General features: G+C 41.6%; 1 protein-coding gene across 1 annotated transcript in view; it reads left to right on the top strand.

Annotated features, from left to right (window-relative positions):
- dym (dymeclin) overlaps positions 1 to 15466 on the top strand; it is a 168318-nt gene that overhangs the window by 41002 nt on the left and 111850 nt on the right. Inside the window, exon 8 of the mRNA XM_036589130.1 lies at positions 3632 to 3771. Coding sequence (XP_036445023.1) covers positions 3632 to 3771 — 140 coding nt within the window. The remainder of the gene's footprint in view (positions 1 to 3631; positions 3772 to 15466) is intronic.

The following is a 15466-nucleotide window of genomic DNA, read 5'->3' as shown; positions in this document are numbered from 1 at the left end:
ACCCCTGTCCACTGTCGAAAGCTCCTACAGTGGGCACGTGAGGGTCGGAACGGAACCTTGGAGCAACGGAAGAAGGTTGTCTGGTCCGAAGAGTCCTGTTTTCTGTTGCATCACGTGGATGGTGCTGGGGAAGGGATGGCACTGTGAGAAGACAAGCTGGTGAAAGGAGTGTGATGCTCTAGGTAATATTTTTTTTAATTGCGGGAAAGTCCTGGGTCAGGCAATTCACGTGGACGTTATTTTAAGTGCATCCTGCCACGCTTCACACTTTGTTCCGGAATAGTTTGAGGAACATGCTGAAGAGTTCAGGGTGTTACCCTGCCCTGCAAATCCCCCAGATCTTAGTCCAATCGAGGATCTGTGGGATGTGCTGGAACAAGAAGTCGGATCCACAGCAGCTCCACTTCGTAACTTACAGGAATTAAAGGATTTGCTGCTAACGTCTTGGTGCCAGATACCACAGGGCACCTTCAGAGGTCTTATGGGTCAGACCTGTTCTGTTGGCACATGGAAGACCAACAGTATGTCAGGCAGGTGGTCATGATTGGCTCAGCGGTGTTAACAAAGCACGCAAAGTTTTAAAAACTTCCCACTGCGATTGCCTACTGCTAATTTCTCAAGGCCTCTTCTTGCGAAACGCGATTTTCGAGGGTTGTGCGAAGCCGAAAGCGCCTTTGCGAGCTTATAAGCTCACATACTTTCTGCGGTTTCGTGTTGCCTGTTGTGGACGCTCCACGTTGCTGTGACATTTTATGACAGGTTTCATGACTGCTGGAAAACGATTCTTTCAAAGTTCTAACCGTGGCGGCGTTTGAGTTCTGAATACCGCCACCATTTAAGGTGGAACAGGAAAAATCGAACAAGAAGCTGGTGAATAGAAAGCCAACTTTAGCCTCGTCCTCATGTGAACCTAAATATAAGACAACCTGTATGTTTTGGTGCTTAGTACTAGTTAGTTCTACCAAATAACAGAGTTATAACATCTTACATTTATGAAGTATTCATTGTTTATTTAACAAACGGGCGTTTCACGGTGAAATCTTACTGTGTCTGCCAAAGCCGAAGCTCCTCAAAGTTGTCTATCTTTGTTTAATGGCACGCTTCTTTTTTACCGCCCAATCAGAGGCTTTGCCGCGTAGCGTCTTCGTCCGCACAACATCTGCAGTTCTTTGTTTTCTCCGCGATTTACGTCATATTGTTCACTGAAGCCAGGCGAACATCGTCTCTGCAAGAAGTATGCTGAGGCCTTCAGGGCCATCTTATTGAAAAAGAAAATTAAAATATAATGCTGTTCAGAGAGCGAGAGAGAGAGAAATTATTTCTACCACTCCAACAGCAGCCCTCATTATTTTTCTAACCAGTCAGTGGGTGAACTTCAGCTTCACTGGCCTTTTTATTTCAGTCTGTTAAGGCTTTCTGGCCTTTGGCGTTGTAGCACTGGCTTCATGGAGCAGAAAAAAAGCCCAAATCAGCTTGGATCCAGAACCACACTTACTTTATCAGAATCATTCCCACATTTCGTGAAAAAGCAAAAGCATTCAGCCATGATTACAGCATGCCGGCTAGCCAGCTCCACTCCGGTGGTCCGTTCGGGATTGGCTTTAATGCAACATTAAGGGCAGAGAACAGAAGATGTTGTTATGAGAACGCTGTTGATGAATTGTTTGTGTTGCGTAGCCCGTCTCAGTCAGGTTTTAATGTAACCTTCAGTGCTGAGTTTTGCTGTTGAATTGTGTAACTGTACATTGTGAAAGCTGTTTGAAAGCCGGTGTTGTGTAGTCAGTCTGTCTGAGTTGTTTTGAAGTGGTGTAATGGTCTGTGGTCGTTGGCCTTTGTTTTTTTGGTTGCTTTTGTTTTGCGAATTGCGCTATGACTGTATGTCTGAAGTCCACCGGGAGGCCGGCCAGGGCACGCAGGAAAGTCTCCTAACACCACACACACTCGCTCGCTAAGGCATAGAATTTCTCTTTTGATACACAATTTTTTTCTCATTCTCTCAGTCGCTCATGTACGCACATAGGCCTTACAATTCAGCAGTGTGTTCTAGACTAAACTAGACTAGACTCTAGACTCTATTAACTGTTTACCATTAAATTGATAAATAAAAAATTGCTCAACCAGTGCCATCAGTTGAAAAACGTTAATTACATTTAATTTCATTTTCAGTAAACAGCAGTTCCCGGGTTTATTGTTTGTTTTAACTGTACGCGTGAAGCCGCAATAGGTTCCGATAGACAGACCTGCTGAAGATGAAGCACAAAAGAAGGTTTGGTTTTGAATGTGTTTGTCCATATAAACTAGAATTAAAAAAAGGTACAACATAGTGTTCCAAGGAGGAAAAAATGATCAGTGTGTAATTATTAAATTAATAACTGACCTAACTAACCTCTTATTGACCAGGGTATATTTTTTCGTTTGTCCATCTGAATTTACATGACCAACTCATAAGGTTAATTATTCAGTAACTGCATGAAATAACTGTAAATTTTTATTTTATTTATTTTTATTTACTTTTTTTTTGTAAAAGCTCCCCTCAAATTAACCGAATGTGTTTTATGATCTCACATATTGCTATATGCTTACAATTTACTGCTGAAAGCCAAAAATCTTAGACGCTCTTTGTATTATTTTATAAAAATCATTTTTACAGAGCAGATCACTGAAGAGACGCCATCTGTTTATAGTTTATAGCCCAGATTTGTGGAAAAATGGGTCGACTTTCAGTAAAAAAAAAAAAAATGCAGTTCAGCTTCTTTTATTATAAGGGTTTAAAATTACATCACCCATCTATTTGACTGGAAAGAAGACAGTTACGGCTCTCATATGACCCCCACCTTTAGAATGTAGCTTATGAAATATGAAAGTTATGAAGAATATGACGAAGCGCGTTTTGGAACCACCGGTGGTCTCAAGGAGTTGAAAAGGATAAGGCGATGCAAAAAAGTAGCTGTCCTGCTGTTTTATCTACTCTTTTCCATTAATAATGCTATTTCTAAGTTTATTTGCTATGTAAATCCTTCTGAAATCAAGCACATTAATAGGGAGTTTATCCCCCTTTTCTTCACTACCAGCGTCTACTCTTCTGGGAAGGCTTTACACTAGATGTTAGAACATTTGCTGTAAGGATTTGACTGCATTCAGCCACAAGAGCATTAGTGAGGTCAGGTACAGATGTTGGACGATAGAAACCAGACATCCGGAGAATTTGATGCACACCCACGGTGAAGAGGTACATGGAAGGCATTGTAAGGCAAAGTAGCCCCCGACGAAAAGTTGTTTTTTCAGATTTACCTCTGTTTATCAAAGTTATATATAAAAACTCAGAAGAGGTGAACGTTCCCTGGTTGTTTTGTTAGATTTATGTCAGTTTCTCAATAATGAACTGTTCAACATCAAACCGCTCTAAATTGAATTATGAATTAAGGATTTCCCTTTTTAAGATGAATAAAAATCACTCCTTCCTAAGATATGTCTGTAGTTAGAATAGGGAAGACACAAAAATATGCAGGCAGGGTTACTGCTATACTGTAATGATCCTTACTCCTCTCTCTCTCTCTCTCTCTCTCTCTCTCTCTCTCTCTCTTTCTCTCTCTCTCTCTCTCTCTCTCTCTCTCTCTCTCTCTCTCTCTAGTCTGGCTCTAACGAGTCGTTTGGTGAAGACCCTGCTGTATAACTTCATCCGGCAGGAGAAGTGTCCTCCTGCTGCACATCTCTTCCAAGCGGAGGCAGACGGAGGTGGGCTGCTGTACGGCCTGGCGTCAGGGGTGGCCAGTGAGTAAAACACACACGCACATCCACGAGCACCACATTCTCAAGGGAATCGTTCTGTAGTCTGGCGTCAGAGTGTGGGAGTATCACATACACACACTGAATGGAGACGGTGTGCTTTGTGGAAACACTGATTGAGGGTTTTTTCAGGCTGAATCCCAGAGCCAGTGTGCTGAGCTGATGGAGCTACATGAGTTCGCACAAGTTCTAGCTGTTCATTCCCTCTGTGCTTGTCTCTGGGAAGTCCTTATTACATAATCCGTGCTAGCTCTGTAAAAGCCTCTCCTCTCATCCCAAAGCTTTCAAACCTCTCTTGTAAGCATGTGGCGTTTAGTGGCTTCTCCTTTGATCAGGAGTGAGGAGACGACTGGGATGTGAAACTGACTGCTGTGGTTCAGTGGTGTTGAGTTCAGAAGTGTTACTCTGGAAATAAGTAGAGGTCTAATGTTTTGAACGGAAACATCGAAATTGACAGATTTCAACATTAAAAAGCTTGAACTTCAGGCTTGGTTCTCCCCCTGGGTCAAACCGAGAAGTGTAATTTCAACATCAGCCGCAAAAAACCGACCCTCAGGACTGCAGAAAGTGTTTTCGGTGGGATCTGTTGGCCATACTGTCGGTCCACAAACTGAGAGGAAGGAAGAGAAAGAGACATGAAGTGTGAATATCTCAGACACTGCATCTTAGTACACCTACTTGGTCATGCAATCTGACTATAAGCCCCTCCGACATCTGAAAAAATCCAACCAAATGTACAGAGGGAAGAGAAAAATGACAAAAGAGAATCCAAATGAAGAAAGTTCTCCAGCCAGCAGCCACATTGGGATTATTAAAGCTTGAGGTTTAGTAATATGGATCGGAATGGTCAGCCAAATGGTTCGGGGACTTAACTAGAAAGCCTGCTAGAAACAAACAGTTACCGTATTTGGCTACATAATTGTTCCTTACACAGCTAACCTTCCTTATTTGTAAAGCAGCCTTTGAAGTAGTTTGTGAGAGAGCTGATTTATTCCAGTCTAAATAGAGTAACCAGTGAAAGTTGAGTTTACAGTGCATTTTATTAAACCTTAATTCAGTGTTTTCTTTCTAAGTAGGTTAATCTTGCTCTTGTGGGAACACAGGATACTGTGGGGTGCATTTGAGACCCAGAGCAACGTAAGCCACGACAGACGTGTAGATGATGGTACGGCAACCTCAATAGGGACTTCTGTTTACAGAGTTCAAGCCAAGAGTTTTACGCGAATGAATTGAGGTGTCAGTCTTTTGAGAGTGAGAGAAAGAGAGACGTGCGGCTTGGCTTGCTTCTGAGGTGGGGTGGAGGCAAGCGGCAGAGCCAGAGGAGATGCCAGAGGGAGTTTCTGTCAGTTCTCTGGTGGGTTCTGCGTGTCGCCTCCGTAAGGGAGAGCTCAGTCTGCTAGAGAGAGGGGGTAGTGAGAGAGTGACAGAGGTGCTGAACGTGGCCCGCCCTCATTCGGCACGTTGGACAGCACTTCACTGGCTTGGAGGCTTTGATATTTCACGTATATGAGGGACTCCTCCCCAATTCATATGCAAAATATGTATTGTGAACTTTCCAATGTCCACTAAATGTTTTATTTTGCAAAAATTTTCCTCTTTCAAAGTAAACTGGGATTTCCTCATTTTGAGTAGCACATTCATAAGAACTACCCTAACTAATGATGTGGTTTGCATTTCCCACACAGCAGTTTAACAGAAGTGTTTCCCAACGGCCTCCTTCTCTTTGATCAAGTCAGGACAACTTACTGAGAGAAGGCTAACAAGCAATAATGAACCTAGCAGGCATAACTGGGCTCTCAAGCCAGCTCATCTGTCTGCATGTAATCCATTCATTCATTCGTTTGACCATTTGTTCCACTGTTTTGTTTATTTGAACACTCGTTCTCCCACCGCTCTTTCGTTCGTCTGTCTGACTGTCTGTCTGTTTTTCGGTCTGACTGTTCATTCGTCTGTCTGACTGCTCGTTTGTCTCTCGAAACCTTCATTTATTTTTGTCTGATGGCTAATCTGTTCATCTGCACGTAGTCCGTTCATTCGTTCGTTTGACTGTTCACTCGATTGACTGTTCATTTAATTTGTTTGTCTGAGTGATCGCTCGTTCATCTTTCTGACCGCTCGTCCGTTTGTCTGATCGTCTGTTCGTTCATTCGCCTGTCCCAGTGTTTATTCATTTGTTTGTTTATTCTTCTGTCCTACCGTTTATTTAGTCAGCCACTGCAGTTTTGCTCTAACTTCTTTAAGATGGTTGGTTTTAGGGAGCCATGAACACAGGACTGATTGGTGTCAGATGCATGCGAATCAGAATATTAGGCCACACCCAGACAGTTATCAGATAGGTCTGATAAGCGATTTTTGAGACATGCTTTGTTATACTCTTGTCTTTAAATTTTGCTGGATGTTTAATATAACACTTATTTGTAATATGATATAAACAATATGATATTTACTGTGTTTTCTTGGGACTTCCAATAAAAGCTGTTCTTTTGGAAGAGAGTGTATTAAAAACAAAAAGAAAAAAAAATAGGAAAGCGAAGCGAATCTTGACATTAAAATTGAACTGACAAGCCGTACAAAGGTTGGTGTCTTGAGTGTTTGTCTTTGATGGATTTTAGGAGGTGTAAATATCAAAAACGGAGTATGATGGTCTGAAAGGGACTCCAGGAGATTGTCAGGGTGTCCAGTCTTTCTTATGCACTTCTGTATATTGAAGAGTGACAGTTCTGACCCATGCTGACCTTTCTCGCTTGCACAGCATTCATGAGGTGTCTCTAACCAGTCAAACATCTTATTCCCAGAGTGCTCACATGGATTCAGCCAGCAGTCACCTCCCCTCATTATCTGTCCGTCATATCTGTTCACCCCCCAGCCTCCATCTCTTTCCTTCTCTCTCTTTCCCTCCCCCCTTCTCTGAGTGACAGGCAGGGTTCAGCAGCAGGGCACATGAACAGCTCTGTCAGTTTGATTTGCAGTGCTGTTGAAGGCTCCCACACAAAATTATACATAAACATAAATTATGCTCTCAGGAAGGAGCATCTAGCATGTATCACCATGCTGTGCTTGTGTGCGTTAAAGGAATACTCCAGTGTTTTTCAACCTGATCTCCATCTGCTGCTTCTGTCTGGTATGGCCGGATACCACGGACAGTAATTTCAACCTGTGTTTACCTGTACTTTGAAAATAACAGAAAACTCACTTACAATAGAAGCCAATGGGCAGCTTCTTCAGCACCTGTATGACACAGATGTGGCAGATGTTGCTGAGGTATTGTAGTATAATGTAGTCACAGACATTAAATGCAAATATGTGCATTGGTATAGTGGGGGTTTGTATGGTGTAGTGGTTAACACCCCTGTCTTCTAGACTGGAGTTCAATCCCCCCGCTCAGGCGAGGACCCTACACTATACCTATAGGAGTCCTTGGGCAAGACTCCTAACACTACCTTTGCCCAGCTGTGTAAAAATTATGTAAAAATTGTAAGTCGCTCTGGATAAGAGTGTCCGCCAAATGTAAATATTCAGTAAATACAGTAACCCCATACTGCAGGTTACATGACACCTACTTAAAACCTTCATGCCAGCTGACATAGACCTTCATAAACATTTCTAAGCACTTGCATGACCATTAATCTTTGGCAGAAAGTATTTTGATAGTAGTTCCCTAACGGAGCTGGTTCTAGTGCTGAAGCTACCACAGCTCTCAGAATCTCACCGCTCACTGAGAATTTAACCTGTCTTTGGCTCTCTGTGCTTCCATGCAGTATCAGAATAGAAACAAATGATTGTTCATCATGCTAAATGTTAGTAGCATGCAGTTGGATGTGCTCGCCAATAAGCTTTTCAGAATGAGATACAGGCCTAGCTGATGAACTAGGAGATATAGACAGGCCATAGAAGTTGTTCTTTTAACCTCGCTACAGGCTATACATGCATCTCATGTATTCAGCTGTAACACATTCCGTAATTGGGTGGCCAGAAGGGTGGCCATGCTTCCAGGGTGGCTCTGGCCACCCCTTGGCTACGCCTCTGTTTCAGACACTGCCCTTGATTAATCGACTGCTGCCCACAGCATTGACTAGTGGATTTATTAGTCAACTACCAACCTCTAGCTCCAGTAGGTGTCACTTGTCATAGAGGCTGTATTTGCCAGTGCTAAGTTGACATGACATCTTTGTCAAGTGACATAGATTTTTCTGACAATATGGTGCATCATGACACTTTCTGGGGTGAAATGATATAGACTTTATAGCTCAGTGTATGTTGTAGTGACATATTGCTCACATAATGAGAGAGCTTGCAAAGTCAGGCTGGTTGAACAAATGTGAGCACCTTTCTCTGGTGAGTTCCTTTTCACCATTTTAAAGATTTAAGCTACGTCAAACTATTGGTTCGAAGTCAGAGCAGAAAATATTTGTTTAACTGACTTGGGCTTTAGACTAAAATCCTTTTGCTTTTATTTGCCCTATACTTAAATTATATTTGTTTCATTAAAACAAATGATTATACATTCTATAGTTTTGTAGTGTTATAACACTACAAAAACTTCACCAGATGTTTCGGTAGTGACTGTTTCGGCAGTGACAATTTTAGCTAATTTTGAGCAGAACATTACGTGACTAGCAAACTCAGCTTTGAACATTTATACACACATAAAATCAGAATATTTTTCATTAAAACACAAAAAGTATTTCTTAATTGCAGAAAATTTGTTTCAGCAGTGACAGTTCTTAATGTTCCACACTGATTTTCAGACTTTGGGACACATTTACTTCATAACAGTGGGATCTAACTGCACACCTTGTGGCCTTGAGGGACAGGAGCACAGACTCAGCTCTAAAATGCAGGGGTGTGGCTGAAATAAGGCCCCGCCTACAGACTAAAACGTTTTGTGTTTTTTTTAAATAATTTTTTACTGAGGAACTGCAGTTGAAACTAATTCAGTAGAATGGTCCATATTCTCTAAGCTACAGAATTAGCTATTGTAACGTGCTGTCATTCTACCCACAAATGTATCAAGACGCTATGTCAGAGAAAAATGGTGTCATGAGCGTTTATGATAGCTCATCTCTTGCTGCACAGTATGAGCTAATCATCCTCTAGTCCTTCATCAGTGGTCACAGGACGCTGCCCACAGGACGCTGTTGGCTGGATATTTTTGGTTGGTGGACTATTCTCAGTCCAGCAGTGACACTGAGGTGTTTAAAAACTCCAGCAGCACTGCTGTGTCTGATCCACTCAGACCAGCACAACACACACTAATACACCACCACCACGTCAGTGTTACTGCAGTGCTGAGAATGAGCACCACCCAAATACTACCTGCTCTGTGAGAGTCCATGGGGGTCCTGACCACTGAAGAACAGGGTAAAAGGGGGCTAACAAAGTATGCAGAGAAACAGATGGACTACAGTCTGTAACTGTAGAACTACAAAGTGCACCTATATAGTAAGTGGAGCTGATAAAATGGGCAATGAGCGTAAAAACAAGGAGGTGGTCATGATGTTATGCCTGATATATATTTTATTGCAAGATAGATAGATAGATAGGTAGGTAGATAAATAATTTATTGATCCCGAAGGAAATTTGGCATGCCTTATAGTTATGCATGCCTTCTTCAGATCAAGAGTTCAGATATCTGTATACTCAAATGAGTACACGTGTCACTAATGTAAAGCCCCTCTCCATGTCTGTCTCTGGTTCTTCCGAGGCCATATTTGGCCTCTTTTTCTGCAGGTGTCAGTCTGAGCTCGTGTTGCTAGAAGCTGTAGGCTGCCTTTTAATCTTAACTGATTGACACAGACCTCTATTTTAAGGCCTTCACAGCTGCTCCCACATCATCTATGATGCCAGGACGTTCACACGCTCGCACACACCCCCATGCAGCGTATCCCATATTACGGATGACGCTACACACATTCTCACACATGCACTTAGACACTCTGAGCGTATAGCCCAAATCTCAGCTGTCAGCAGTTCTGTCTTACATACATCCTCGCACACGCAGCATCGCACCATCACACTTCTTTTTAAACTTCATCATTACACGCTGCTGTTAATGGACTTCTAAGTTGCTCCTCTAGTTCTCAACAGTAGCAGCCGAGCGCTTTCAAATGGCCTTGGCTATTTTTACCATGAGGATTTCACACTAGATGTCGAAGTCAGCTCTGAGAGAAGAGGACATTCTCTGCTCTTAAGACTTGAAGCCATATCATTTGTACTTTTGCTGTAGTTGGTATCTATCTATCTATCTATCTATATATATATATATATATATATATATATATAAATATATATATATATATATATATATATATATATATATATATTATAGAACTTTAAACTAGAAGGGAAAAAATTAATGCAACATTATTTATTTGATATGTAAAGGACACATGCTTTACACTACCACAAGGTTTTACGTTAGATGCTGGGACGTTGCTGTGAGGATTTGCTTAAGCATTAGTGAAATCAGGTACTGATGTTGGATGGTCAGTTCTGGATAACTCCAGCTCATCCCAAAGGTATTGGACAGAGCTCCCTCACTCCAGAAAACACAGTTCCACTGCTCCACAGCCCAATGCTGGGGTGGCTTTACTCCCCTGTAGGCCACACTTGGCACTGTGCATAGTGACCTTAAGCTCATTCACGACTGCGCAGTGCTCCCATTCTATTGGTCATTGCTTTTCTATAGAGATTATACAAACTGTAACTGCATGCAAAAATGTTTTTGTTGATCTTGTAAGTGAATATGAGTGCGAGACCCCCATGGACCCTCACAGAGCAGGTACTATTTGGGTGGTGGTTCATTCTCAGCACTACAGTAACACTGACGTGGGGGCGGTGTGTTAGTTTGTGTTGCGCTGGTACGAGAGGATCAGACACAGCAGTGTTGCTGGAGTTTTTAAACACTGTGTCCACTCACTGTCCACTCTATTAGACACTCCTACCTCGTCAGTCCACCTTGTAGATGTAAAGTCAGAGACGATAGCTCATCTGCTGCTGCACAGTTTGTGTCGGTCATCCTCTGATCCTTCATCAGCGGTCACAGGACGCTGCCCACAGGACGCTGTTGGCTGGATATTTTTGGTTGGTGGACTATTCTCAGTCCAGCAGTGACACTGAGGTGTTTTAAAAACTCCAGCAGCACTGCTGTGTCTGATCCACTCAGACCAGCACAACACACACTAACAAACCACCACCACGTCAGTGTTACTGCAGTGCTGAGAATGATCCACCACCCAAATAGTACCTGATCTGTGAGGGTCCATGGGGGTCCTGACCACTGAAGAACAGGGTAAAAGAGGGCTAACAAAGTATCAGAGAAACAGATGGACTACAGTCTGTAACTGTAGAACTACAAAGTGCACCTATATAGTAAGTGGAGCTGATAAAATGGACAATGAGTGTAGAAACAAGGAGGTGGTCATGATGTTATGCCTGATTGATGTATCATATATAATAATACTTTTGAAGTATGAAAAAATCCCAATAGTATTACATTAGTATTGTGATAATATTGTATCGCCAGGCCTCCAGTGATCATTACCCCTTTTACAAACTGTTCTGCAAACCTGGGGAAGGTGAATGTGTTTAGAGACACGCATACATACAGACGCTCACTCACTCTCTCATACTTGCACGTTACGAAACAACCGAGAGCATTGTATGGCCTGGTATGCTGACCGGGTCATCTGCCTCAGTGATGAGTGAGTGTCTCTCTTTCTTTATCACACGCACACACCCTGCTGTGTACACTGGCCTCTGATCAAACGTTGTCTGTAGCGGACTGCTCCCTGCTCTTCCCCTATGAGCGATGTGATTGGACGGGAAGGAAGGAAGTGTTCTGAGAGATCAGGAAGGAAGCAGAAGCAGAGCGATGTGATCAGGTGGAAGAGAAAGAAGGGGGGGGTCTCTGTGTCATACGTGGTTCAGGGCGGAGCTGTACGTTTCCCCTCATCACAAAGACGCTGTTTGTATCGTTTTCCTCTGAAGTGATCTTGAGCCATCGGCAGGAAATGAGCTCTGCTGACCTCAGTTTACATAACGCTGATCTTCACCACGGTCTGATCTGAACTGGGAGGACAAGAGAGAGAGACACGGAAAAGGATCAGTGCAGGGGTGGAGCCTGTCTTTTCAGTATATGAATACAAGCTACACAAACTGTATGAAGCCTTTAAGGGCCATTCCAGGCTAGAACTAGAGTTTAAAAAGGGGAATTCCACAGATTTTTCCAAATATCTGCATAATTAAACGGTTAAGGTGTAAGTCATTATGATTGTTTTGACATGAAATGCTGGGTTCTAGAGAAACTTCAACATGCATCAACAGGCTCAACCGCGTCTCTAAATAGAACTTTTTTCACTTGTTTCACTTGGTGTTCTTTTTAGCATACGGCAGACGCATACGTGCAAGTCATTTTGAGTACTGTTATACAACTAGCACTTCTTCTTTAATGTCCAGTATTAACCTTTAGATCAGTGGTCTTCAGACAAGTCCTCAGGACCACCCAGATGGTCTGCATTTTTGTTCCAACCTAACTCACAATGCATAAGAACAAAGCAAAAAAGTGGACTGAAAAAAAAAGTGGACATTTAAACCCCTCATTTAATCTGAGGGGTTTAAATGAATGAACATGATGTAAGCATCACAGTGTATAGCTAGTGAGAGGGAAGTATAAAAATACAAAAAGTTTCCACAATAGAGAATGAAACTCCACGAATGTATTCACTGCACTGCTTTTTTAACCAGACCAATGTGTTCACTACACTGCCTTTTAGCCAGGCAAATGTATTCACTGCACTGCTTTTTAACCAGACAAATGTGTTCACTACACTGCCTTTTAACCAGACAAATGTATTCACTGCACAGCTTTTTAACCAGACAAATGTATTCACTGCACTGCTTTTTAACCAGGCAAATGTATTCACTACACTGCCTTTTAACCTCATAAATGTGTTCACTACACTGCCTTTTAACCACACAAATGTATTCACTGCACTGCCTTTTAACCAGACAAATGTATTCACTGCACTGCCTTTTAACCAGACAAATGTGTTCACTGCACTGCCTTTTAACCAGACAAATGTGTTCACTGCACTGCCTTTTAACCAGACAAATGTATTCACTGCACTGCCTTTTAACCAGACAAATGTGTTCACTGCACTGCCTTTTAACCAGACAAATGTGTTCACTACACTGCCTTTTAACCAGACAAATGTATTCACTGCACTGCCTTTTAACCAGACAAATGTGTTCACTACACTGCCTTTTAACCAGACAAATGTATTCACTGCACAGCTTTTTAACCAGACAAATGTATTCACTGCACTGCCTTTTAACCTCATAAATTTGTTCACTACACTGCCTTTTAACCTCATAAATGTGTTCACTACACTGCCTTTTAACCACACAAATGTATTCACTGCACTGCCTTTTAACCAGACAAATGTATTCACTGCACTGCCTTTTAACCAGACAAATGTGTTCACTGCACTGCCTTTTAACCAGACAAATGTATTCACTGCACTGCCTTTTAACCAGACAAATGTGTTCACTGCACTGCCTTTTAACCAGACAAATGTGTTCACTGCACTGCCTTTTAACCAGACAAATGTGTTCACTGCACTGCTTTTCAGTCTCATAAATTTGTTCACTACACTGCTTTTAAACCTCATGCATATGTGCACTACACTGCTTTTAAACCCAAAACGTTTGTTACTCTGCTTTCAAACCAAATTAATGTGTTTATTACTCTACTTTCTTAACCTTGTAAATGTGTTCACTACATTGAATTTTTAGTCCCATAAATGTGTTCACAATACTGTTTTTTAACCTCTTAGTTGTGTTCATTATACTGGGTTTTTAACCCCCTAAGTGTATCCACCACACTGCTTCTTCAACCTCATAAATGGATCCACTACGTTGCTTTTTCAGTCTCATAAATGTGTTCACTCCACTTCTTTTTAACCCCATATATAGAGCATCTTACTATTGTGCCCTGTGATTCCAACGGGCCATTAGAAGTTCTGCCTAGTCATATCTATTGTTTGGTGTGGTCAGTAGACACGTGGGCGCTGCTTGTTTTCTGCTAAAACATACACGTGCTGTGCCGCTACAGAGAACTAGGAGATATTGTCACCCACTGACACATCAGAACCATGCAGACAGACAGCTAATGAGATTATTAACATCTCTGACTCAGGGATGCGATGAGCGTGTGGCTCTGTGAATGAGTCATCCTGTGGAATCCAGACAATGTGCTCTTATTGTGTGCCGGGGAAAACAGACAGGCTAAATGGAGACATAAGCCTGCCACATCACCCTCATAATGCATTCTTTCCCTCTCCCCGGGCGCCTATTTCTGACCCTCATCCCAAACCACTTCCAGCCAGAATTCCCACTCCAAATACCACAACTGATCCTGTTTCCGATGCTGCTGTACGGAAACAGCCAGGCTGGAAGGTTTTGCCTGGATAAGCGCCTGCGAGATTTCCCCTTTCCAAAATTGAATGCGGTGGAATACGTTTTAGATGCTTTAGGACTGAGTCCTGTCCCTGGTGGTGAAGGATATGTGTAGTCCTGATTTACAGAGGCATAGCTAGAACTTTTACAATAGGAATTTTTTAGAATAGGAATTTTACTGAGCTGCTAAGGAAAGATAAAAATATACAGTACAAAGTAATTCATTTATTTCTGTCATTCTAGGAATGCCCTGTTCCTGTTATATTTTTCGCTCTGGTCCCATTTGAGTACTTCAATGTTAAGTATTGGCCGATACCAGTTTGAGCTGATATTTGTGTTTTCATGGATAATACAGCCATGTAATTTAGTTATGTTGTCCTAGGCTTCCTATTAGTACCACAGTAAAATCGATAATATTGATATTGGTTTGTCCAGTTTTGTTGATCTTTCTGATGATTGGCTGCCAATTAATATTCTACAATGAAATCATTTAATTTTTGATATGTGTATAGTGGTAAACACTCTGACGACAACTTTTTTTTTTTTAAAAGAAAACTTAATTTTTTAAATGTAACTTTTATGAACTTTTTAAATGTTTGAAAAAAAAAAAGTTTTGTATTTATTTCTGTAAAATAACTATTTTATAGTGACTATACTACAACTTCATTATTTCGTTACCTAACGAGCGTGCAGAAGCCTGTTTTTTTTTGTTTTTCTTTTCTGCTGTTTAAAATCAGGGAAGTTAAAGTTGTGGTGGGAGTGTATTTGGACATGTTTTTTGGTGGCATGGTGCTCGCAATGAGGGCCACAAAATAGACTCGCATTGTAAAACCCACTTGCTCACATTTTGTGTTCCAGTGTTTAGACAAAACATGGGTCAGACTGGGACATCCCTGTTTCGAAAATGACAGCAACAGTGATGCTTTATTAAAAAATTGAACTGCACCCATATAATGGACTCATAGAAGTGGAAGTGATTCTCCTTCTGCTGAAAGATAAATCATTTCTATATTGAAAGAGTTATATTGAGTACTTTTCATATTGCCAATTTTGATTAAAGCCTACGTTATCAAAAATGTTGCCTTGACACATTTTAAGTTGTGAAATTTAACCTAATAGCTCTGAGCTTGTGAACTGCCTGTAAATGAGTCAGACTAATCAGAAACAGCTAAACGTGCACGTGCTGCACACATAACAACAGAACTACAACTGGCAGTCTGGA

The sequence above is a fragment of the Colossoma macropomum genome, unplaced genomic scaffold (assembly GCF_904425465.1).
Source record: "Colossoma macropomum unplaced genomic scaffold, Colossoma_macropomum, whole genome shotgun sequence".
Lineage (NCBI taxonomy): Eukaryota > Metazoa > Chordata > Actinopteri > Characiformes > Serrasalmidae > Colossoma > Colossoma macropomum.
This window is presented reverse-complemented; position numbering and strand designations above follow the sequence as displayed.